This window comes from Muscardinus avellanarius, assembly GCF_963383645.1.
Source record: "Muscardinus avellanarius genome assembly, chromosome: 3".
Classification (NCBI taxonomy): domain Eukaryota; kingdom Metazoa; phylum Chordata; class Mammalia; order Rodentia; family Gliridae; genus Muscardinus; species Muscardinus avellanarius.
This window is the reverse complement of record NC_137788.1, coordinates 146,501,549-146,526,753: the sequence shown is the minus strand read 5'-3', so window position 1 is coordinate 146,526,753 and position 25,205 is coordinate 146,501,549. Positions and strand designations below refer to the sequence as shown.

The 25,205-nt window shown below is 50.2% G+C and overlaps 1 protein-coding gene and 1 pseudogene across 2 annotated transcripts in view; one reads left to right on the top strand and one right to left on the bottom strand.

Annotated features, from left to right (window-relative positions):
• Positions 1–15,900, top strand: part of SLC28A1 (solute carrier family 28 member 1) — a gene marked incomplete at both ends in the record, with an annotated part of 32,006 nt that extends 16,106 nt beyond the window's left edge. The window contains 10 exons of the mRNA XM_080691681.1: positions 1,092–1,172; positions 1,777–1,857; positions 4,459–4,584; positions 8,165–8,295; positions 10,468–10,636; positions 10,762–10,959; positions 13,148–13,229; positions 13,854–13,952; positions 15,466–15,577; positions 15,828–15,900. Of these exons, the coding sequence (XP_080547807.1) occupies positions 1,092–1,172; positions 1,777–1,857; positions 4,459–4,584; positions 8,165–8,295; positions 10,468–10,636; positions 10,762–10,959; positions 13,148–13,229; positions 13,854–13,952; positions 15,466–15,577; positions 15,828–15,900 (1,152 nt within the window). The remainder of the gene's footprint in view (positions 1–1,091; positions 1,173–1,776; positions 1,858–4,458; positions 4,585–8,164; positions 8,296–10,467; positions 10,637–10,761; positions 10,960–13,147; positions 13,230–13,853; positions 13,953–15,465; positions 15,578–15,827) is intronic.
• Positions 15,901–18,187: 2,287 nt separating this feature from the next.
• On the bottom strand, positions 18,188–18,891 carry LOC308260388 (superoxide dismutase [Mn], mitochondrial-like; annotated as a pseudogene). Its single transcript has one exon. The product of its transcript is annotated as a superoxide dismutase [Mn], mitochondrial-like (transcript).
• Positions 18,892–25,205: the final 6,314 nt, after the last annotated feature.

Here is a 25,205-nt window from a genome sequence, read left to right as displayed (position 1 = left end):
TTCTCATCTCCTACTTGTCACCTGGGGCAGGATCTCTGATCTTATCGGGAACCTTCTGATCATCAATACTTATTTTGAACAGAGCCTAAGCTTGGTTGTTCAAGATTCTCCCTTCTTCAAAAACAAAATCAAACCTGGCACAGTGACACGTGCCTGTGATTCCAGTACTCAGGAGGCTGCGACAGGAGGACTGCATGCTCACAGCCAGGATCAGCAACTTAGTGAGACCCTGTTTCAAAATAATACATAAAAAGAGTTAGGGGTGTAGCTCAGAGGTAAAACGCCCCTGGGCAATTCCCCAGTACCAAAAGAAAAACAATTATCCTGTCCTTTCTTCTCCCCCAGCTGCTCACCTTCCTCCTCATTCAGCAGCCACAGAGTCCCATAGAGCGCTTCCTCATCCCTGTTCCCTGACCTCAGCCCATCCTGTGGTCTCCCATAGGTCACGAAACTAGCCCTTGCTAAAAGCCCTGTGAATTTTTGCCAGGCTGCCATTATAAGTAAAACCAGAGCAGGAATAATTACTGAGTCTGGGAGTGAGTGAAGAGACACCCAAGGCTGTTGGCAGGCAGCGGGGTAAGAGGACGGGTGCTGCCGTGGGTCCAGGAAGAGTCTGTTCCACGCTCCCTGTGCTGAGTAGAAGTGGGATGGACACCAGGGGAACGAGGGTCCTGTTTTTCAGGCCCAAAGTGTGGAGGGGCGGGAGGCCAGAGTCAGGCCAGGATGGAGCTCCCGGAGAATGCCTGCCCGCAAGGTGCTGGGCCCCAGGCAGCCCCCGTAGCCTCCAGAACCACCTGCGAAGTGAGCACACATCCCCATGTGAGGCTGAGGCTGTGAGCAGCCTGGGGCCCCGCTCCTGGCACTAAGGGGCCTGTGGGCACTGAGGAGGAAGGACGGCCTGGGGACTGCCGGCATCTGGAGGGGAGCGGGAGGACAGTGGTGGCTCTGGAGAGGCATGCCTGGCTCTGCTCTTTGCCTGTTGGGCCTGCGTGGCAAGGCCCGGATGGAGTGGCTGTGAGGGGCCTCTGGTCCCCGCTGGGCCCTGCCACCTCCTGCCTCTGACCTGGGTCCTGTGCTCGCCTTCCCGGCAGGTGTTGCCCATCATTGTTTTCTTCAGCTGTTTCATGTCAATTCTATACTACCTGGGCCTCATGCAATGGGTGATCTTGAAGGTGAGTTTCATGCCCAGTTCCCATTCCCGGAATCCCTTGATCCCAGGGTCTATGTTCTCCCAGAATCCCCTTCCCCCAGGGTTCACACCCTCCCAGAATCCCTTGATCACATGCCCCACACCTTCCCAAAATCCCCTTCCCCAGGGCCCATACTCTCCCAGAATTCCTTGCTGAGATCCATACCTTCCCCAAATCCACTGCTCCCATGGCCCCACGTTCTCCCAGAGTCACCTGCAAACCACATGTCCTTTCTCAAGGTCGCCTGTCACAGTGCTAAAGAGAAATGGCAGCAAAATCCAATGTGGTCTCTATGTGAGGGAAGGAGTAGCCTTGGGACTGTCACAGTGGGCCACGTTAGCCAGACATAGCTGGTATGGGTACCAGATCCTGTGCTTATGTTCATAAAATCTGCTGCACAGATCCAAGCTGTAGGTGACGGCAGCCGATGACACTGGGTACTGGGTGGCGCTGGACCTGGCCCAAAGATTCCAAGGCTCTCATTGAGTGAGCTCAGAATCAGCTGGGAGCTGGGAGACTTGGGAGATTCTCTCTAACTCTGGGGATGGCTAAAGTCAACTCACAAAGGGCATCCGCTTCCTCTCAGATTGCCTGGCTGATGCAGGTCACCATGGGTACCACGGCCACGGAGACCCTGAGTGTGGCAGGAAACATCTTCGTGAGCCAGGTGAGTACTGCAGCTTCCTCAAAGACAGTAGGCTGCCCTGGGTCCCTGGAGCTCTGACTCAGCCCAGGAAAAGCCATGTGAACCTTCTCTCAGGCCCCCAAAGGCCTCTGCCCTGGGGGTGCTTCACTCCGGGGCTGCACGCCTTGCCTGGGTCAAAGAGCACCTGTGGGCACTCCTCCTGCTCTAACCTAGGCTGTACTCATCAGCTTAGACTCACAAATCCTGCAGTGGGAAACCGAGGCTCTGGGAATGGGAATGATGGGGCCCAAATCCCACAGTATCAGTGAAGACACAGCCCAGGATTTCTCTTCCTCGCCAGTGTTCTTCCCACAGCATTTTGTCTTTTCCTTCCTTCCTTCTTTCTTTCTTTCTTTCTTTCTTCCTTTCCTTCTTTCTTCTTTCTTTCTTTCCCAAGGATTGAACCCAGGGGCATTCTACCTCTGAGCTGTACCCCCAGCCCTATTTTTTAACTCTTTACAAAACATGGTCTCACTAAGGTGTGGAAAGCCTCATTAAGTAGCTGAAGCTGGCCGCTTACCTGTGATCCTCCTGTCTCAGCCTCCCAAGCACTGGGATTACAAGCGTATACCATCACACCTGGCCTTATGTTTAATTTTGAAACAGGATCGCACCAGACTGCCCAGGCTGAGGCTGACCTTGAACCTGAGATCCTTCTGTCTCAGCCTCCCAAGTACTGGGATTACAGGCATATGTCACCACACCTGGTTAGCATCTCAAATTTAATCTGCTAAATCCTAACCAACAGGACTCTTGAGTGTCTCCCTCATTGCAGCTGCACCTGGCCAAGACTTCCCCTTCTCAGTAAGTGGTTAACACCCTCCACAGGGTGGCTCAGGAGAACTCAGTGCACAGCCTTCTGGCCTCCGCTCCCTGAACTCTCTGCATCCCACTTGCCAGCAAGTCCTGCAGCCAACACATCATGTCCACACCTGCCTGTCTTCCTCGCCGAGACACCTGTCTCTCAGCTGCACACTGCAGTCACCTGCCGGTTCTCCCCCTTCCACCCCATCTGCTCTCCATCCCTCACACGCATGCCCCGCTGACACATCAAAACACACAGGGGAAGCCAGGCGTGGTGGCGCACGCTTGTAATCCCAGTCCTTGGGAGGCTGAGGTGGGAGGATTGCAGGTTCGTGGCCATCTTCAGCTACTTAGTGAGGCTCTCTGCAACTTAGTGAGACCCTGTTTCAAAATTAAAAAGGGGGGTGAGGAGGAAACAGGACGGAGGGAATAGCTTGGAGGTAGAATGCCCCTGAGTTCCCCCTCCCTCTCTCTCTCTCTCTCTCTCTCAGACACACACACACACACACACACACACACACACACACGGGCTGGGCTGGGAGTATAGCTCAGTGGTAGAGTGCCTGCCTACCACACATGAGGCCCTTAGTTTCATTCCCGGTACTGCAAAAATAAAATAAAATAAATACCGTCTAACCACTGGACTGGGCATTCTCTCTTGGTTATCTTTATAGCTATGGCATCACTTAAAATGAAGCCATGTCATGCTTTGGCTTCTAATTGATCATCTATAACCTGACTATCACCATAGCCCCATCCCAGCCTCCACTGTGCCCTGGATGTAAATTCCTTTTTACCTCTGCACTCCTATCCCAGAGTGCAGTGCGGGATGTGGTAGGTGCTGCACAACTATTAATGAGACAGTGAGTGGCCACACAATGCCTACTCCTTTCTCTGGGCGCCCCCATGATTCTTTTTTTTCTTTCTCCTCTACCTCCTCCTCCTCCTCCCCTTTCTTCTTCCTTTCTCTTCCTCCTCCTTCTTCTGTGGTACTGGGAATTGAACCCAGAAGCTTTCTACCTCTGAGCTATACCCCCAGCCTTATTTTATTTTGAAACATGGTCTCCCTAGGTTGATGAGAGTCTTATTACTTCCTGAGGCTGGCCTTAAATCTGTGATCCTCCTGTCTCAGCCTCCCAAGTCCTGGGATTACAGGTGTTGCCACCATGCCTGGCTCCATGGTTTTTTTAGACATTCGACCTGCGGTCAGACCTGCTTCCCATCTCTTTGTGTGAGCCAGGGTAATTCTCAGGACCTCGGTGAGCTTCTGTTTGCTTTCCTGGAGAGAGGGGCATTCAGATCTGTCTCAGAAGTCTATGAGTAGCTGGGCGTGGTGGCGCGTGCTTGTAATCCCAGCATTCGGGAGGCCGTGACCGGAGAATCGTGGTTTGTGGACAGCCTCAGCTACTTAGTGAGGCCCTCTGCAACTTAGTGAGACCTTGTTTCAAAAAATAAAGAATAAAAAAAATAGGGCAGGAGGTTTAGCTTGGAGGTCGAATGCCTCTGGGTTCCATTCCAGACCCCCCCCCAAATCTATGAGTATGTAGGCGAGGCACTCAGGGGGCGCTGGCCCCTGGCAGCAGTCAACACAGGAAGCGCTGGCAAACCTGAGGGGTAAGAGTCCTTCCGCGAGGTGGGCCGCGCTGGGGTTCAGGGAGGCTCAGCTAGTGCAGAGTGGGGTCTTCACCCAGCCTTTTCTTCCTCTGGACTCCCCAGAACTCACTGTGATTGACCACCCCCAGGGCAGTCGGATTGATGCCCAACTCTCTCTGTCTGTAGACGGAGGCTCCTCTGCTGATCCGGCCCTACCTGGCAGACATGACACTTTCTGAGGTGCACGTGGTCATGACCGGAGGCTACTCCACCATCGCCGGCAGCCTCCTGGGTGCCTACATCTCCTTCGGGGTAGGTGGCAATTTCCCTCTGCTGGGGTCTACAAGGACCTGATACCTGCCTCTGTGGCCTCATACGGCCCGGGCCAGGCAGCCCTGGGTGTTCTCCCCAGACCTGAGGCCCCAGCTGGAGGAGGAGCGGCTCCCAGGGTGACCTGGCTGGACCGCCTGCTCCAGCTTCTCCCATGGCCACTGGGGGCAAAGATTCCTGAGGCCTTACATCTGTGATCCTCCAGGAGGCCTCTATTTCCTGAGCACTTGTCATATAGCAAGCAACGTGCTGAGTATATTCAGGGTCTCACTAAGTTGCCAAGGCTGGCCGCGAACCTGCGATCCTCCTATCTCAGCCTTCCAAGTACTAGGATTATAAGCACCCCCCCCCATGCCCGGCTGTGCTGGGTATTTTACTATCGCCATTTAACAGTTGAGAAAAGTGACGTTCACAGAGTAAGTACTGCTCAAAGCCGGGGTCTGCGTCTAGATATTGCTGACTCCAAAATTCACGCTCAGTTCTCCACCGTCCCACCCCTAGCTTGTCCGAGGAGATCTGTCGTAGTCTTCCCCACCTCCCCGCCTCTCTCTGGGCTCAGGTCCTTCTTCAGCTTTTAGACTGAGAGTGCATTCACAGGTCAAATTCCAATGGGGTAGCCAGGCATGGTGGTGCACGCCTGTAATCCCAGGGCTTCGGAGGTTGAAACAGGAGGATTGCTAGTTCAAGGCCAGCCTCAGCAATTTAGCAAGACCCTGTCTCAAAAATACATACATACATACATACATACATACATACATACATACGGCTAGGTTGTAGCTCAGAGGTAGAACGCCTGTGGGTTCAATCTCCTGTACAGCCAGGCATGGTGGCGCACGCTTGTAATCCCCGCGCTTGGGAGGCTGAGACAGGAGGATTGCGCAGGTTCGAAGCCAGCCTCAGCTACTTAGTGAGGCTCTCAGCAACTTAGTGAGACCCTGTTTCCAAATAAAATATAAAATAGGTATGGGAGTGTAGCCCAGAGGTAGAAGGCCCCTGGGTTCCATCCCCAGGACCACCAAAAAAAAAAAAAAAAAAACAAACAAACAAAAAAATAACCATAAAAATCTCCTGAACACACATACAAAAAGAGTAGTTTCTAGAACTGAAAGCATCTCTCTCACACCATCATAACATCAAAAAACATTCAGCTGATCGGGCATGATGATGCATGTCGGTGATCTCAGTACTTGGGAGGCTGAGACAGGAGGAGCACAAGTTTGAGGACAGTCTCAGCAAGTAGTGAGACTCTCCTCAACCTCGTGAGACCCTCTTCCAAAATAAAAACAAAGAGGGCTGAGGATGTAGCCTTGGGTGTGATCCCAGAACTGGAAATAAACCATCGCTAAGTCAGGGAGCATCTGTGCTGGAAGAACTCTCCATTTTATACAATCTGGCTTGAAACTCAGAGCCCTTCCCTCCCTTTCTGAGCCCTGGGCAGCCTGGCCCCCTGACTGGTGGCCCTAGGTACCACGTCCCTTTAGCTCTGCAGCAGGTGCAGAGGCAGCCAGGATGAGCCACTGGTCCCAGGCAGGGGCCGCCTAGCTCTCCACCTTCCCTCCCTGCGTCTGCCTCTACTTTGGCTCCAGAGCAGCTCTCTTCTCCCCCCACCTGGCTGTTGGCTGCCACTGCGCCATCGCGGTCTTTCCACGGCTGGCCCCCATTCTCTCCTGCCTCCCTCTCCCAGCCAGATTCGCCCAGTGTCTGCTGCTCTTACTGCAAATCCCGAATTCCAGAAAGTTCCTCTTGCTCTCTCCTCCAATCCCAGATTCTGAAGACCTCTCTTTTATGGCTCCTCCTTCCTACTACGGATATATGGAGAATTCTAGACCTACCCTATCCAAACCAGTAACCACTGACCACACCTGGCCATTGAGCACTTGAAAAGATAGCTAGTCTGAAATGAGATGTGCTGGGAGACTCCGCACAGTAAAAAAAAAGTAAGGCATTTTATTACTAACTTCATACTGATTACACGGTTGAAAGATATATTAGGTTTATTAAAACAAATCTCACCTATTTCCTTTTATTTTAAAAATATGGAACCAGGCATGGTGGCGCATGCTTGTAATCCCAGCATTTGAGAGGCTGAGACCAGAGGATCGCGGTTCACGGACAGCATCAGCTACTAAGTGAGGCCCTCTGCAACTCAGAGAGACCTGGTTCAAAATAAAGAATAAAAAAATCGGGCTAGGGTGTAGTTTGGAGGTAGAGCCTCTGGATTCCATCCCCAATACCGAATATATATATATATATATATATATATATATATATATATATATATATATATGGCTGCTAGATACTGGGCATGGTGGAGCACATGCCTGTAATCCTAGTACTTGGGATTATAAGTACTGAGAAAGGAGATCGCAGGTTTGTGGCCAGCCTTAGCAATTTAGCAAGGCTCTTAGCAACTTAGTGAGATCGTGTTTCAAAATAAAAAATAAAATAGGACTGGGAGTTTAGCGGAGAGATAGAATGCTCCTGTACTAGTCCTAGTACTTGGGAGGCTGAAAAGGAGGATCACAGATTCAAGGCCAGCACATGCAGTAACTAAGCAAGACCCTGTTTTAAAATAAAAAAATAAAATAGAGCTTGGAGTGTAGCTCAGAGTAGAACACCCCTGTAACCCCCCCCCCCCATGCACATACCTGCTATTGGCTTATTATAAACTCTAAGGAGAAAAAGTCTATTTTGCTTTTCTGTTTATAAAAACAATGTACAAGCTGGGCGTGGTGGCGCACACTTGCAATCCCAGTATTCAGGAGGCTGAGACAGGAGGATCGTAAATTCACAGCCAGTCTCAGCTACTTAGTGGGGCCCTTTACAACTCAATGAGACCCTGTTTCAAAAATAAAGAATTTAGTCGGGCGTGGTGGCGCACACTTTTAATCCCCGCGCTTGGGAGGCGGAGACAGGAGGATCGCGCAGGTTCGAAGCCAGCCGCGCTGGCTTAAGAGACCCTGTTTCAAAAATAGAAAATAGGTCTGGGAGTGTAACCCGGAGGTAGAAGGGCTTCCAGGAAGCCCGGTACCACCAAAAAAAAAAAAAAAAAAAAAAAAAAAAAAAAAGAGGGGTGCTATAAGAGGATCGCAGCAGTATTACTCTCTCTGCAGAGGTTGAATTGGGCTGCCTCTTTGATCCATCACGACTCTCAGGTTCCAGTGCTTTGTCAGACACCATCACAAATTCCTCGTCCAGTGGGGATCAGTGGTCAAAGAGAGACAGACCAGAAAGGCAGAACCTTATGACCCTTAGAGCCAAAAGATGCGATTTTTTTTGCTTGTGTATATGATTTATTGAATCCAAGGGCATTCTACTTCCAAGCTATACCCCAGCCATTCCCACATTTTTATCACTGAAACAGAATCTCACTAAGTTGCTTAAGGCTTTAGTTACTGAGGCTGGCCTTGAACCTGTGAACTTGTGATCTTCCTGTCCCAGCCTCCCAAGTCCTGGGATTACAGGCTTGTGCCCCCGTGCCTGGTGGTCATCATCGTTAATGAATTTCTTAGTTGGGCGTGGCGGTGCCCTCGCTGCCCCCTGTGGTTCCCTCCTTCTGCAGATCGACGCTGCCTCCTTAATCGCCGCCTCGGTGATGGCTGCCCCGTGCGCGCTGGCCCTCTCCAAACTGGTCTACCCGGAGGTGGAGGAGCCCAGGTTCAGGAGTCAGGAAGGAGTGAAACTGACCTACGGGTGAGCAGCAGGGGCCTGCAGAGGGCGGGCGGGGTGCAGAGGTGGAGGGAGCAGCCGGCTTCCGTGGAGCCAGGCCCACCTCTATTTGGTCAATGGCAAAATTAATAATAACAATAATAATTTATTATTATTATTATTATTATTATTATTATTATTATTATTATACATACTCCCATAATTTCTAGTCTTTGAGCAACAGGAAACAACCGGACTGGTGAGGGCAGGGGAGAGTGGCCAGGATGTGGAGAGGGTCATAGAAAGCCCCCAACGCCGGCCCCCTGTGCTGCATGGCTGAGCTCTGGCCACTAGGTGGCAGCCGCGTCCTGACGTGCGGAGTGCCAGCCGCCTAACCTGTCTGCCTGGCGGTCTTAACCACCGTCCTGTAACATTCAGTTCTTTAAAGACCTTGAAAAGGCTCTGCTTTGGATGGATGCGCCTGGGGACACAAGGTACCTGCAGCCGCAAGCCCCCTGAAGCCCCGAGGCAGTGCCATCCTGCGGAAATAGACCTTGAGCCACCTATCACTTTACATTTTCTAGCCGCCACCTTTAAAAAAGCAAAAAGAAGCGGGTATGGTGGCACACGCTTGTAATCCCCGCGCTTGGGAGGCGGAGACAGGAGGATCCTGGTTCATGGACAGCCTCAGCTACTTAGCAAGGCCCTTTGCAACTCAGTGAGACCCTGTTTCAAATTAAGAATAAAAAATAGGGCTGGGGGTGTAGCTTGGAGGTAGAATGCCCCTGGCTTCCATCCCCAGTACTGGGGGGGGGAAAATAAAATAAAAAAAGCAAAAAGAACAAAAAGAAACAGGATTTTTTTTTGAAGATTGACTCCATGGGCATTCTATTTCTGAGCTACACTCCTTATTTAGTGTGTGTGTGTGTGTGTGTGTGTGTGTGTGTGTGTGTGTGACTGAGATTTGAACCTAGGGGCATTCTATCTCTAAACTATACCCCCTCTCCAGCTCTTTTTAGGTTTTTTATTTGAAACAGGGTCTTGCTAGGTTGTAGAGTCTTACTACATTGCTGAGTCCGTCCTCAAAACTGCTATCCTCCTGTCTCAGCCTCCCAAGTACTGGAATTACAGGTATCTACTACCACACCCGGCCTTTTTTATTTCTTATTTTTAAACAAGGTCTCTCTAGTCACTGAGAGTCTATCTACATTGCTGAGGTTGGTCTTGAACCTTGTGTTCCGCCTGCCCCAGCCTCCTAAGCACTGGAATTACAGGCATGCACGGCCATGCCTGGCTGGTCGTGTGTGTGTGTGTGTGTGTGTGTGTGTGTGTGTGTGTGTGTCACTAGGGATGGAACCTAGAGGCATTCTCTCTCCAAGCTACATCCCCAGCCCAATTTTTATTTTTAATTTGGAAACAGGGTCTCACTAGGCTGCTTGAGAGCCTCTCTAAGTTGCCAAGGCCGCCTTTGAACCTGCGATCCTCCCGTCTCAGCCTCCCAAGTACTGGGATTACAAGCATGCACCACCATGCCCGGCTTCCAGCTGGTCATTTAAATAAAATATTTTATTCAACCTAGTACAGCCAAAATAGTTCCATTTCATCATGTAAGCAATAGGAAAAATATTGAGATATTTTGCTTGCTTTTTATGGGGTACTAAAGCCTCAAAATCTGGTGAGTATTTTGTACTTGAGAGACAAATTAAGCTAGGCATGGTGATGCTCATCTGTAATCCAGCTACTCAAGAGGCTGAAATAGGACCACAAATAGAGCCCTGCCTGGGCAACTTAGTGAGACCCTGCCTCAAAATAAAACGTTAAGAGGGGTTGGGGGTATGGCTCGGTGATGGAGCAGCTTTGGGTTCAATCTCCAGTTCTGTAAAAACAAATAAAAGCAACACAACATGGTTTCCTGTGTGTGGGGGCACTGGGGATATAAACCAGGGGCATTCTACCTCTGAGCTACACCCCTAGCCTATTTTATTTTTTATTTTGAAACGGTGCCAGTAAGTTGCCGGGCGGCCTCTATAATCTGTTGAGGGTGGGATTACAAGGGTGTGCCACCACCCCAGCTCAGGATGGGCTTCCTTTCAAGGGGTCAAAAGCCACTCAGGGCTCATGGACTTACCTTGGACCGCACAGTGCTAGGACTCTGGGTCTCATTTCAGTGCTTCAGCTAGCCAGGCCAGTAAAGATTGCTCTTGGTCCCCATAACAGAGAGGCCCAGAACCTGCTGGAGGCAGCCAGCAGTGGGGCCGCGGTCTCCGTGGGGGTGGTGGCCAACATCGCGGCCAACCTCATCGCCTTCCTAGCCGTGCTGGCCTTCATCAATGCGGCCCTCTCCTGGCTAGGAGACATGGTGGACGTCCAAGGGCTCAGCTTCCAGGTGAGGGCGTGGCACCCACCCCTGGCCCAGCTTGGAGGGGGTGGCCCTGGGAGCGGAGTTGGAGGTGGGGACCCAGCAGAGCCCAGCTGCCCTCGGTCCCAGCCACTCAGGCTCCTTGCCCTCAGCTCATCTGCTCCTACGTCCTGCGGCCTGTGGCCTTCCTGATGGGCATAGCCTGGGAGGACTGCCCGGTAGTGGCCGAGCTGCTGGGGATCAAGCTGTTTCTGAACGAGTTCGTGGCCTACGAGGAACTGTCCCGGTACCAGCAGCGCCGCCTGGCAGGGGCGGAGGAGTGGGTTGGCGACAAGAAGCAGTGGATCTCTGTGAGTGCCTTGTTCCCCTCCCTGTCTCCTGCCACCTGGGTGGCTCAGGGAGGTGATGCATAACCAGGGTATCCTATTGTCCTGGGAGACGACAGCACTGGGTGCAGCTGCTGTCTTCTCTTGGTGTCTTAGGAGCCGAGGTGTGCGAGCCTGTGGGACAAGAGCGTTGTTGTAAATATCTGAGAGCAACTGGGTGTGGTGGCTCCAGCTCATGATCCCAGTACTCAGGAGGCTGAGACCGGAGAATCGCACAGGTTCGAAGCCAGCCTCGGCTACTTAGTGAGGCTCTCAGCAACTTAGTGAGACCCTGTTTCCAAATAAAGTATAAAATAGGTCTGGGAGTAAAGCCCGGAGGTAGAAAGCCTCTGGGTTCCATCCCCAGTACCACCAAAAAAAAAAAAAAAAAAGGGCTGGGGGTGTAGCGTGGAGGTAGAAATGTCCCTGGGGTTCAGTTCATAGTACAAGAAAGAAAGAAAGAAAGAAAGAAAGAAAGAAAGAAAGAAAGAAAGAAAGAAAGAAAGAAAGAAGAAGAAGAAGAAGAAAATTCCCTTGGCTGTGTTGCTCAACACGGTTGTACAGGCGGGGATGAAGATACCTTAATATTTCTCCAGTGATATTTGGATGAATCATTTTTTATTTTATTTTTGCGGGTCATTGCAAGGTCATTCTACCTCTGAGCTACACCTCCTGCCCTATTTTTTATTCTTTATTTTGAAACAGGGTCTCACTGAGTTGCAGAGGGCCTCACTAAGTAGCTGAGGCTGTCCGTGAACCTCGATCCTCCGGTCTCAGCCTCCCGAATGCTGGGATTACAAGTGTGCGCCACCACGCCCGGCTTGGGTGAACTCTTGATGTTAGAATGACGTTAGCTCTCTTCTGTTTTCTCTGTAAGGTTTTCCTGGTTGTTTATTTTTATCTCCCTTCATTTTGTATGCAGGGATTTTTTTTTTTCCAGCACAGATTTTATACCAAATCTTTCCCTTTTTAATTTCCTCTATAGGAAATTATCTAGGGCTAGGAATGTAGCTCAGGATGCCAAGCATGTGTGAGACCCTGGGTTCCATGCCCAGTACTGTATTTAAAAAAAGGAAGGAAGGAAGAAAAAGAAAGTTATCTGGTTAGTACTAACTTCCTGGAACAATGTGATAAAGTAGTTACACTGTGAGCTTTGAGGTCAAACAGAACTGAGTTCCAATTCTGACCCGGTCATCTTCTTGTTGTGTGGACTTCCTCCACTACTTGGCCTCTCCAGACCTCAACTTGGTTCTTTTGCGCAGTAATATGACCTTAGAACTATAATTGTTATTTCATCCATCCATCCTTCCTTTCTTTCTTTCTTTCTTTCTTTCTTTCTTTCTTTCTTTCTTTCTTTCTTTCTTTCATTTTTGTCGTACTAGAGATGAAACCAGGGGGCATTCTACCTCTGAGCTGCACCCCCAGTCCCATTTTTTCTTCTTTATTTTGAAACAGGGTCTCACTGAGTTGCAATGCGCCACCATGCCCAAATCATCCTTTATTTTCTAGCATTCTACACTTCAAATCTTTATCTGCTTCAATGATCTAGAGTTAATTTTATATATGGTGTGAGGTATGGATCTAAAATATTTTTTAATTTTTTCCCCCAAAGTGTTCCACTTTGGTTCCTAATGCTTCTTTCTGGCAAATTAAACAATAGAATCCTATGCCTGGCATTCCCCATACATCATATGATCCTATAACAACCCTACCAGACAAGTACTGTGATTCCCACCCTCCAGGTGGAGAGAGCAGAAACTTTAAAAAAGCTACTGACGTGCTCAGGTGCCTGCCTGTGGAGGGCATGAGGCTCGGGGCGAGGCTGCCTGGACTCCGGCTGGCTCAGTCTTCCCAGCTGCCCTGCACACTCCGTGCCCAACCTGGGCACCTTGGAGACCAGAGCAGAAGACCGCAGAGTGCAGGGAAAGGGTTGCTCACCCAGCACCCTGGCACAGAGTTTAGTAGGGTAAAAATGAGCGTCTGAGCCAGCCTGAACCACACCCTGAAAGGCTGGTCATTAAGATTAAAGGGGTCAGAGGTCATGGCGGAGAGGGCAGCCGTGTCCTCTAGTTGGTGGAGTTTGATCCTGCTAAGAGGTAGGAGGGCAGGCCAGGGGCACCCGGGAAGTGGGTCAGATGAGACCGCCCTCTTCATCCAGCCTCTGCACTTCCAGGTCCGAGCAGAAATCCTCACAACCTTTGCCCTCTGTGGCTTTGCCAACTTCAGCTCCATCGGGATCATGCTGGGAGGCCTGAGTGAGTCCTGTGGGCCCTGGCACCCAGGTCAGAATCTGCACTTGCAGGACTCCAGCCTCGGCTGTCCCACTTGTCCACGGCGCAGCCCGGACAGGACTCCCATGGAGGGCCCCGGCCCGGGATTCCCCGGGACATCTCTGTCCAGGCCCCTCCTCCAGGAAGCCTGGGCCTTAGTTCCACACTGGGGGAGTGAGCAGAGGATGCCTCCACCCGCCCCCTTTCTGCTCCCCCTCTCCTGCCTCCCCACATGTGAGTGTTCAGGGTCCTCCTGCCTCCCCCACCGCCTCCTGATAGGGCTGGGAAGGCTACATGCTATTCTCACCTCTTGACCCTGACACCCCATTAGCCACGCACAGAGAAGGAACCTGCGGCCTTGCGCCATGGCCCAGGTCACTCAGCTAGGACAGCCAGAGCCTGGATTCAGTCCCAGGGCAGCCACCTCCAGACATGGTTCCCCGCATCCGCCACCAAGGGTGGGAGGCGTGGGCCGTCTTTAGGGCCTTGGGCCAGGCCGCAGAGGGCCCGCACCACAAGGCAGGGCTGCCCTCTGAGCACGCGGAGGAGCTGGACCCACGGTCAGGGAGGCGCGCGCTCCCCGGTCCTCAGCGCGCTGTCCCCTCACAGCCTCCCTGGTGCCCCAGAGGAAGAGCGACTTCTCCGGGATCGTGCTGCGGGCGCTCTGCACCGGGGCCTGCGTGTCCCTGGTGAACGCCTGCGTGGCAGGTGAGTGCACAGGGCTCAGGACCTGGGCTCACGGTCTAGCTGGCCCCAGGTGGAGGCTCTCAGCTGGGCTCCCTCTGTCGAGGAAGAAGGTTTGATTCCAGGAAGGGTCAGGAGCAGTTCCCAGTGGGGGAGAGGGGGGGGAGTGCAACTCAGGATCTGCTGGCCAGGTCCTTGGCTTAAATGACAGAAAAGATTTCTGGAACAAACCAGTCAGAGACATGGAGATTTATTTAGGGAAGCTAGAAGAACACAGAATGCAGCCATCTCGAGAATGGGAGAGACTTATTTGGGGTTACGGGACTCTTCTTTTAAAGGAAACTTTGAGCTGGGCATGGTGGTGCACACTTGTAGTTCCAGTACTTGGGAGGATGGGCCAGGAGAATCGCATGTTCACAGGCCAGCCTCAGCTAGGGGTGAGGGTTAGGGGTGTAGCTCAGAGGTAGAATGTCCTTCGATCCAATCTCCAGTATCACAAAATTCAATAAATAAAAATAAAACCTCCGTGATCACCCTCACCTTCCCTTTGAAGGCCTGTTTTCCTCCAGGCCTGAATCCTTAAAAGTTCAGTAACTCTTAAGTCCAGTTAGTGTCTATATACTTTGTGAGCTTACAGAATTTTTTTTTTTTTTTGGCACTAGGGATGGAACCCATGGGCATTCTACCCCCGAGCAACACCTCCAGCCCTATTTTTTATTTTGAAAAAGGGTCTCACTGAGTTGCCAAGGGCCTCACTAAGTAGCTAAGGCTGTTTTTGAACCACGCTCCTCCTGTCTCAGCCTCCCGAATGCTGGGATTACAAGCGTGCGCCACCACACCTGCCTTACAGAATGTATTTTTAGACTGAGCAAAAGAAGTCTAGAGAAAGAAAATGCTCAAAGCCCAATGATATGAACACAACCCACGTGCTGTCCATCAACTAGATAATATCAACCTGGATATTCTGAGAAAAACCAAGACCATTGTCACCGGCCCCATGCTCCAGGATCAAAGGACGCAAACTCCTTAGGTTGATACCACCCCGAGCACCTCTCATGCCCTCCGTTACAAAGCTTCATTTATTTATCTATTTATTACTTATTTATTTACTTATTTGGTACTGGGTTTAAACCCAGGGGCATTCTACCTCCAAGTTACACCCCCAGCCTTATTTTTTTATTTTGAAACAGAATCTCACTAAATTGCAGAGGGCCTAAGTAGCTGAGGCTGTCCACGAACCTGTGATCCTCCTGTCTCAGCCTCCCTAGTACTGGAATTAAAAGCATACACCACTATGCCCAGCCTATTTTTTTTTTTTTCAAAACAAAGTCTTGCTAGGTTGAAGAGAATCTTACTACTTGCTGAGGCTGTCCTCAAACCTGCAATCCTCCTCTCTCAGCCTCCTAAGTACTGGGATTACAAGTGTTCCCTGCCATGCCCAGTGGGAGGTTTTAGATTTAAGGTTACAGTCCCCCTTTCCTTCCTTGTTTGTCTTCTTTCTACCTATTTTTTTTTCTATCCTGCCTCACCTCCATAGGGATCCTCTATGTGTCTAGGGATGCCCAGGTGGACTGCGCCTCCCTCCTGAACAGCACCCTTAGCAGCAGCAGCTTTGAGGTGTACCAGTGCTGTCACCAGGCCTTTCAGGGGTAAGAACCCGGGCCGCAGGGGCTCAGGGAAGCTCAGTGGTGGAGCACAAACCACTCAGGTGCCAGGGGCCTTTGACACCGAGCGCAGGTTCGTGGGGCCCAGGGAGGAGGATGTGAAGACTTAAGGACCTAATCTGGGGAGGAAGGCTAGACCAGAGACACAGAGTGACTTTCCCAGGGGTGCACAGCCTGTTCGTGGCCAGCAGAGATGGGCCTGGGACTCACAACCTGCCCTTTGCCTTCTCTTCAGCACCAGCCCAGAGCTCAGCCCAGTAGCGCTGGCCAGCTGCTGCCGCTTTTACAACCATACAATCTGCGCGTAGAAGGGACCACACAGCTTTGCACCTGCTGGGAGTCATCCTTCCCCAGGAAGCACCTGTCCTCGCCTTCCCCTCTGCGGACCCCTCCTCCAGGAAGCTGCGGGGTCCCACCCTTGGAAGGAGCGGCTGAGAGAGATGGAAGTAAATGAAGGGCACCCCAGCCTGGCCCCTCAGGCTCTCCCATCTCCCACCCCAAACATGAGTTCTCAGGGTCACCTCCGCCTCCTCCTCTCACCCTCCTGCGCCCCTCTCCATGGGTCTCCTGTGGGCGTCCTTCCCTGTGCTGTGGGAGTCACACCCAAAGCCCCTCCTCCTCTCTGCTGGGACCACTGTTCCCATCTGGGGGACAGGCATGGGATGCAGGGCTCCTTGGTTACAGAGCAGGCGTTCCCCTGCCAGAACTGTCTTCCGCAGACCCTGCCCTCCACCTCCAGAGACCCCCACTCGCTCCCCAAGGCGCAGTCCACTGGTGCCCGTGGAGCACTGTTCAAAGGGTCCACGATCCATTAGGTCTGGAAAATTCTGGGCTAAATAAAAGGTTGGGTCCCCCCCCCCCCATGGATATGATAGTGTGCATTTTTCAGACTCGTTTGACCGAAAGAGCTTTTGTGATCGAGGCATCTTTTAGTTGAAGTTTCACGGTTACAACTGGGGAAATACTGACTAATGTGCAAACTGCTTCGCTCTACTTGGCCGCCATACCAGCAAACACGCGCCAAGAGCCACGCACTGTTCTTAGTGCTTTATATGCCGTTTTTTTATTTTTGATTTTTTGATGGTACTGGTGATTGAACACAGGGGCGTTCTACCTCTGAGCTACCCCTCCAGCCTTTTTTTATTCTTTATTTTGAAACAGGACTCCCTACATTGTAGAGGGCCTCACTAAGTTGCGGAGGCTGGCTGAGAACCTGTGTCCTCCTGGCTCAGCCTCCCAAGGACTAGGATTACAGGAGTGAGCCGTCATGCCTGTTTTGCTTGTTTTTTCTCTTAGTTTTCTATTTTACTGTTGCAACTGAAGCAAAAGACTATTTCTTTTTTCTTTTTTTTTTCCTTTTTTTGGTGGTACTGGGGGTAGAACCCAGGGACCTTCTACTTCCAGGCTATACCCCAAGCCATATTTTATTTTATTTGGAGACAGTCCCTGCTGAGGAGGCTGTCCTCAAACCTGCGATCCTCCTGTATCAGTCTCCCAACTACTGGGATTACAATCCAGCTAAAAGACTATCTTTTTTTTTTTTTTTAATTTATGTAATACCAGGGATTGAACCCAGAGGCATTCTACCTCTGAGCTACATCCCCAGCCCTATTTTTTATTCTTTGTTTTAAAACAGGATCCCGCTAAGTTGTGGAGGGCCTCCCTAAATAGTTGAGGCTGGCCATGAACCTGCAATCCTCCTGTCTCAGCCTCCCAAGTACCAGGATTACAAGCATGTGCTACCACACCTGGTTTGAAAGATTACTTTTTTTTTTTTTGGAAGGTCTGGGGATGGAACCCAGGGGCATTTGACCTCTGATCTACACCCCCTGCCCTATTTTTTATGCTTTATTTTGAAACCGGGTCTCACTGAGTTGCAGAGGTCTCACTAAGTAGCTGAGGCTGTCCGCGAACCACGATCCTCCAGGTCTCAGCCTCCCGAATGCTGGGATTACAAGCGTGCACCACCACGCCCGGCTGAAAGATTACATTTTTATAACTGCAATAGAACAGGGTTTCAAAGGCTTCCCAACAGGCCTCAAAAATATAGTCATGGAATAGTTTTGATGGTTTTATGATGACAATTATAACCTCTTGGCAATTTTAGCTCTCTGAAGAAAACACTTGGTTCACATTAAATCACACAGAGTACTTACGATTCTCAAACAGTTGCCTGATCATAAAATTTAAAATAAAAATTACTCATAACATTTAATTATGTTTACCAAATAGGTAAATAAGCAACATCAATAAATGTCACGAGAGCAGCTTATTAGCAAATCACATGATCCTATACTATAAAAATAGCATAAAACTTAATATATTCAATGTTTTGCTTTGTTTTTGCAGTACTGGGGATGGAACCCAGGGGCGTTCTACCTCCAAGCTACACCACCGGCCCTGTTTCTTATTCTTTATTGTGAAACAGGGTCTCACTACATTGCAGAGGGCCTCACTAAGTAGCTGAGGCTGGCCGTGAACCGCGATCCTCCTGTCTCAGCCTCCCGAATGCTGGGATTACAAGTGTGAGCTGCCACGCCGGCTCTTTAACATACTCAATGTGATCATAACGTTTTACCGTATGCATGCCAGATATCACTGAATTACATTCTCCCCATTGATTACATCCCAAATAGCTTTTAGACAATCAGGTGTGATATTTTTATGCTGAAGGTAATCAGCGTGCAACCAAACATCAGTCCCCTCCAAACCCACAGTGTTATGAATAAGGCCTATTGTTCCTCCCAGTGGATCCTTGCAATCTGCAAGCGTCCCTGCTCCTTACTGAAACCGAGCCAAGCCCAGCCTGAGCCTTGGACACCAACACACACAGCTGTCAGTTTCTCCTTAAACTTGTTGAAGGAACCAAAGTCGTGGTTGACGACTTCCAGCAACTCTCCTTTGGGTTCTCTGCCACCATGAGGCCTCAGGTTTGTCCGGAACATGATGTGCTTGACGTGACCTCCACCACTGAACTCCAGTGCGGGCTGAAGAGCTGCCCAAGGCGCCGCATCTCCTTGCGCAGCCCCTCCTGGTACTTCTTGGTGGCGTTCGAGTCGCTCACGTAGGCTGCGTGGCGCTCACGGTGGTGTGGCTGCATGAGCTGGCAGTTGATGTGCGTGCGGCTCCAGGGCACCGTAGTCGTGGGAGAGGTCAGGGATGCTGTGCTTCTGCCGGAAGCCCAGACCACCCAAGACTGGGGTCAGCCTTGCACCCACACTGCAAGCCAGAGGGCACCCAGTTGCAGGTGCCTTGCGTGCTGGGGGACACTGCTGCCTCCATGCCGTCGGCATTGGCATCGCGGGGCCCCAGATCTGGAGAATCTGGCTATGTTGCTGAGGCTGGCCTTGAACCTGCAGTCCTCCTGTTGCAGCCTGCCAAGTACTGAGATTACAGGTGAGCACCACCACACCAAGCTAAGGGGTGGGATTTGAACCCAGGGTATCCAATCCCAGTCTGTGGCGTTAACCTCTCTGCAGGTACGGGAGAGATCTTGCCTCCTCCTCGGCCCTCTGCCCCAGCATCCACTCCAGTGGGCCAGGTTTTGTCTTCCCTGCCTTTGTTTCTGGAGTCTGGCACCAGCACCTCCTCCCCAGCTCTCCCTGTCGATGCTGCTCCTGTCTCAGTGCTCACTTCCCTGCAGTCCCCGGGCCCCTGTACCTCCCACACCTGCCACCTCTGCTCCTTCCCAGGTCAGGCCTCCCTTGCCTGGGTGGAGGGAGTCTGGAGCTCCGGGCAGCAGTGACCACTGAGCCAGGTCTTGTCTCCACCTGCCAGTGGGTACAGGTCTTGCCCCCTGTGACCCCCACAGGCTGACTCTGAGTTCCAGTCCTTACTCAGCCTGGCTCCCACATCCCAGGGCTACAGCCCTTGCCTTGCTCTCTGCAGCATCTACTCAGCCCCTGGCCTGGCTGCACCTTCCCCTTGAGCTGTCCCCAGAGCCCCTTTTCTGCTCCCCAGGCTCCCTGCACAGTCACTGCACGCCCATGGCATTCCCTGGGAGGCAAGCCCCTGCAGCCCAGGGCTCACCTGCCTCCGTTTCCTTCCCAGTGCCTGGCTAGCACAGTGCCTTAGTACACGTTTGTGGAATTGAGTTGCAACTTCTCGCAGAGCCCCCCGCATGCAGAAGGTGCTGTATCTGTACAGATCACTGTTGGATCTGGGAGAGGGACACAGAATTCAGGGCTCCTTAGTCAGAGCAGGAGACTGTCATCGTCTCCACCACCCAGCAAGCTTCGTCTTTTCGTCGTGCACCCACAGAAGCTGGGAGCCCCTCGAGGATGGGGCCACAAACATCTACTGCCTAGAGGAGACCCTGGCGCTGGAGCCAGATGCCCAGGCAGCTTTTGAACCAGGGTGGGCATGGATGCCTCCCCACCCCTGGCACAGTCTCTCCAGGCATTGCTAGCTCATCCCAGCACTCCTCTTTGCATCTGGAAGGAAGGTCAGACGCCATATCAGCTCAGAGCCAGAGGAGCCCTCCACCAAGTGGTTCTGGTGGTGTGGTGTGGTGTGGTGTGGTGTAGTGTGTGTGTGTGTGTGTGTGTGTGTGTGTGTGTGTGTGTGTGTGTATCATGAGGGATTGAACCCAGGGGCATTGTACCTCTGAGCTACAAACACAGCCCTATTTTTAAAAATTCTTTATTTTGAAATAGGATCTCACCAAGTTGGGAAGGACCTCACTAAGTAACTGAGGATGGCCGTGAACATAAGGTCTTCCTGTCTCAGCCTCCCAAGTACTAGGATAACAAATGTGTGCCACTATGCCCGGCTTTCAGGTATCTTTTTTGTTTGTTTGGTAGTACTGAAGGTGGAACCCAGAGGCTTTCTACCTCCAGGTTGTACTTCCAGACCTATTTATATTTTATTTGGAAACAGGGTCTCACTAAGTAGCCAAGGCTGGCTTCGAACCTGTGTGATCCTCCTGTCTCAGCCTCCCAAGCTCAGGGATTACAAGCATGCGCCACCATGCCTGGGTCAGGTATCATTTTATTTTATTTATTTATTTATTTATTTATTTATTTATTTACTTATTTATTTATTTTTTGTGGTACTGGGGTTCCTGGAAGCCCTTCTACCTCCGGGCTACACTCCCAGACCTATTTTTTATATTTTTGAAACAGGGTCTCTTAAGCCAGCGCAGCCGACTTTGAACCTGCGCGATCCTCCTGTCTCCGCCTCCCAAGCGTGGGAATTACAAGTGTGCACCACCACGCCCGGCATCAGGTATCATTTTAGAAGAAAGATACTTGCTACTTCTGTGCTAAGAAATAGACCCAAACTACCACTGATTTTATGTTGCTGACCTAGTAGGAATTGTTTGTTTGTTTGTTTTAATAAAGACTCTAGAAATAAGCCAGGTATGGGAGCACATGCTTGTAATCCTAGTTCTTGGGAGGCAGAGACAGGAGGAACACAGGTTTGAGGACAGCCTCAGCAAGTAGTGAGAGTCATCAACCTAATGAGACCCTATTTCAAAATAAAAATTAAAAATAGAGCTGGGGATATATCTCCTAGGAAGAATGCCCTTCAGTATATATATACACACACAATCTCCAGTTATATATATATATACACACACACGCTCTCTAGAAAAAAAGGGTTTGCATTTCCACAAAGAACGGGGCCTGTGTAAGTGATTTTTCTATTTTATAACTATGTATTGTAAATTTTTGTTTCTCCCCCAAATTCACAAGTTGGAGCCATAGCTCCCATGGTAATGGCGTTTAGGAGGGACACCTTTGAGAAAGGATTAAGTCATGGGGGTGGAGTTCTCATGAATGGGATGAGAACCCAGATAAAAGAGGCCCCAGAGGGCTCCCTCACCCTTCCACTGAGTGAGGTTAGAAAGAAAAGTTGCCTTCCTGCAAGCTAGGAGAGGATCCTCCCCGGAACTCCACCAGGCTGGCATGCTGGCTGGACTTCCAGCCCCAGAACGGTGGGAATAAATTCCCATTGCTTACAAGCCACCCAGTTCATGACATTTTGTTATGGAGTCTGAACTGACTAAGAGCCCCCACCCTCATGACCTCATCTGAACCTAAGTATCTGCCAGAGGCCCCATCTCCAAACACCATCACATTGGGAGTTGGAGGAGGGTGCAATCCAGCCAATAGAGCCCCCATGTGCCAGGACCCTCTGAGCTGGGCATCGGGCAGCAGCCCTGAGTTAGACCTCAATAAGCCAAAGGACTGGCGTCTTTATTAGAGGAGAGAGGCTGGGAAGGGAAGTCCCAGGAGTCACTGTAAGCAAGCAGACTTAAAAGCAGGTGGTAGATCCCAGCAGGGCCTCTCAGGTAGCATCAGTGGCCCTGCCAGTGACAGTTTTTAAGGCTATTTGGCTATTATAAAGTGAAAATAATACCACAGTAGGATAACACAAATCACAGTTACCTGTTTTAACACAGAACACACTGTAATATTGACTTGTCTGCAAACCTCAATTCTTTCTCTTTTTTTTTTTTTTTTTTTTTTTTTTGTTCTGGAGATTAAATCCAGAGACATTCTACTTCAGAGCTACACTCCCAGACCTTTTTATTTTTGTTTTGAAATAGGATCTCACTAAGTTGCTCAGAATCTTGGTAAGTTGGTGAGGCTGGCCCCAAACATGTGATCCTCCTGTCTTAGCCTCTCAGTACTAGGATTACAGGCATGTACCACTATGCCCAGCTAGACCCCGATTCTCTATTGTTAGAGACAATAAAGTTATTTAAGCCAGGTGTAGTGGCCCACACACATATAATCTCAGTACAGGATTATATGAGACATACAGATTATATGAGACAGGAGGATCCCAGGTTTAAGGCCAGTATGTGGTAACTTATGGCCTGTTTCAAAAGAAAACATAAAGAAGGCTGGAGGTGTAGCTCAGAAGTCAAATGCCCCTGAGTTCAATTCCTAGTATAGCAAAATAAAATAAAATAAAAAGGGTTGGGGAGGTAGCTCAGTGGTAGAGTACCAGGGGTTTAATCCCCAGTACCAGAAGAAAATGAAAAAAGAGGTAGGGCTCATCTTCTGAAAAAAGAGATAGTTAAGTCATAGGGGGACACCTGGGAAGAGAAATCAGGACCCTGGCTTCTTTCTGCCTCTCTTTCTTCTTGGCTACAATGAGGTGAACAGGCCTCCTCCCGTGTTCTGCCATGAGGTACCATGGTGCCACAGGACCAAGCAAAGGACCAACTGACCATGGACTGAAACCTCTGAGCCAGAATAGCCCTTTCCCCAAGGAGGTTACCTCGAGTTCCTCATCACAGTAACGGAAAGCTAACTAACATAGAGGATCCTGCAGATACAGGTAAAATATCTCAAGATGAACTTGTCCTGTTTTTAGGGAAGCCCCGAAATCCAGTGACTGGTGATTTTATAGAGAAAAGAGAGGGATATCCGGGGCTCTTCAATACAGAGAGACGCACAAAGAAAGCCATATGAAGATGGAGACAGAGGTTAGGGTCGGCCTCCCACAGCGAAGGAACACCTGGAGCCACCAGAAACGAGAAGACACACAGACGGAGCCTTCCTGCCTCAGAGCGTAGGTCAGCTTGGCCTACCCTACTGATTTCAGATTTCAGGCCTCAAGAACTGTGAGAGAATAAATTTCTGGGTTTTTTGTTGTTGTTGTTGTTGTTGTTGTTTTTCAGTACTGGGAATGCTTTACGTAAAACTTGAAAGTTTGTGGCAACTTGTTCTAGCAGTCCTAAGAGACTAATACGGGTATCTTAGATAAGATCCCAGAACAGAAAAAAGACTTGAAGGAAAGACTAATGAAATCCAAATGATGTATGGTTTTGAGTTAATAAAGTGTTTGCGTTCCCTCATTGACTGTGGCAGTGCACCACAGTGTCCCAGTCTGTCTGGGCTGCTGTTGGGTCTGGAGCGCCCCCCAGACCCCTGTGTTGATGGTTGGTGCTTAGTGCAGCCGTCTTCAGGCACAGGGCTTGGGGAAGTGATTGGATCAGGGGAGTCTGATCTCATCAGTGGATACGTTCATTGAGGGGTTCATAATTGAATGGTCTAGTAGCAGGAGGGGCCTAGTTGGGGGAATTGGGGAGGGGTGTCCTGTAAGGTACATCTTGGTCCTGCGCCTTCCTCCTTTCTCCTTCCCATCCGCCAGGAGCCAAGCCTCTTTCTGCCTCCCCTTGGCCCAGAGCCACGGAGCCGTCCAACCATGGGCTTCTTAACAGACACTTTGACTTCAGCCGGGCATGGTGGTGCACGCTTATAACCCCAGCATCTGGGAGGCTGAGATGGGAGGATCCTGGTTTGCAGCCAGCCTCAGCTATTTATTGAGGTCCTTTGCAATTCAGTGAGACCCTGTTTCAAAATAAAGAAAAATAAATAGGGCTGGGGGTGTAGCTCAGAGGAAGAATGCCCCTGAGTTCCATCCCCAATACCACACACACTAAAATTGCTTGGGGTGAAAACCCCACATGGACCTGGGTGCAGGGTCACTTATAATTCAGCCCAGGAGTAGCTTTGATCTAGACAGTGTGTGCACAGCAGCCAACTCACCACTACCTGGCCACCTTTCTGTCCCTTCTCCCCACAGCCCCGCTGTCCCCCTCCCTTTAATTCAAGCTCATGCCTTCATTGACTAGTCCTGATCGCTTTTCAACATCATCTGCTTGAAGTGATTTTGGGCTCAGAAGCCCTGGGTTGGGACAGGACTTTCAGCATCCTTTTTAAGGTGACTGTGTTACCCCCGCCCCCTGCTTTTCTGAGGATGCTTAAGCCCACGGCATGTGCGGTGTCTGTCACCACGGTTTTGTGTTTGAATCATGAGCCTCCACTCCTAGGAGTGACTCATGGAGTGAGCCAGGAATGAACACCCGACCCAGGCAAGCCAAGTCCGTATTCCTGCCAACTGCCTTTCAGATTCTTGAGAAAGAATATGAATTATAAAACCCAGAAACAGAGAGCTGGGAGCTGAGTCACCGTGGTGGGGCTGATCTCATCTCCGCCCTCGCCGCAGCCTAGATGCTCAGTGTGTCTTTGGATTCAGTGAGAGCTGAATTCTTTCCAGAAGTCTCCCTCAACCTGGGCTAATTTGAAAAGGTTCCCCTTTGTAATAAAAAAGAATCTGCTTAAAATCAAGTGGCCATTTACCATTCACTTAAATCCCACCAAAGATGAGAACCTCATCACCTCTCAGGTTAACCCATTTCATATTGGAGAGTTTTACTTTAATATATATATATATATATATATATATATACATATATATATACACACACACACATATACACATACACACACACATATACACATACACACACATATATACATATATATACATATATACATACACATATATACATAAATATACATACATATATACATATACATATGTATGTGTGTGTGTGTGTGTATGTATGTATATAGCCAGGCGTGGTGGTGCACGTTTGTAATCCCAGCCCTTGGGAGGCTGAGACAGGAGGATTGCACAGGTTCGAAGCCAGCCTCGGCTAATTAGTGAGGCCTTCTGCAACTCAGTGAGACCCTGTTTCAAAAATAAAGAATTAAAAATAGGGCTGGGGGTGTAGGCCAGGGGTAGAAAAGCCCCTGGGTTCCACCCTCAGTACCAGAAAAAAAAATATATATATATAATATTTATTTAT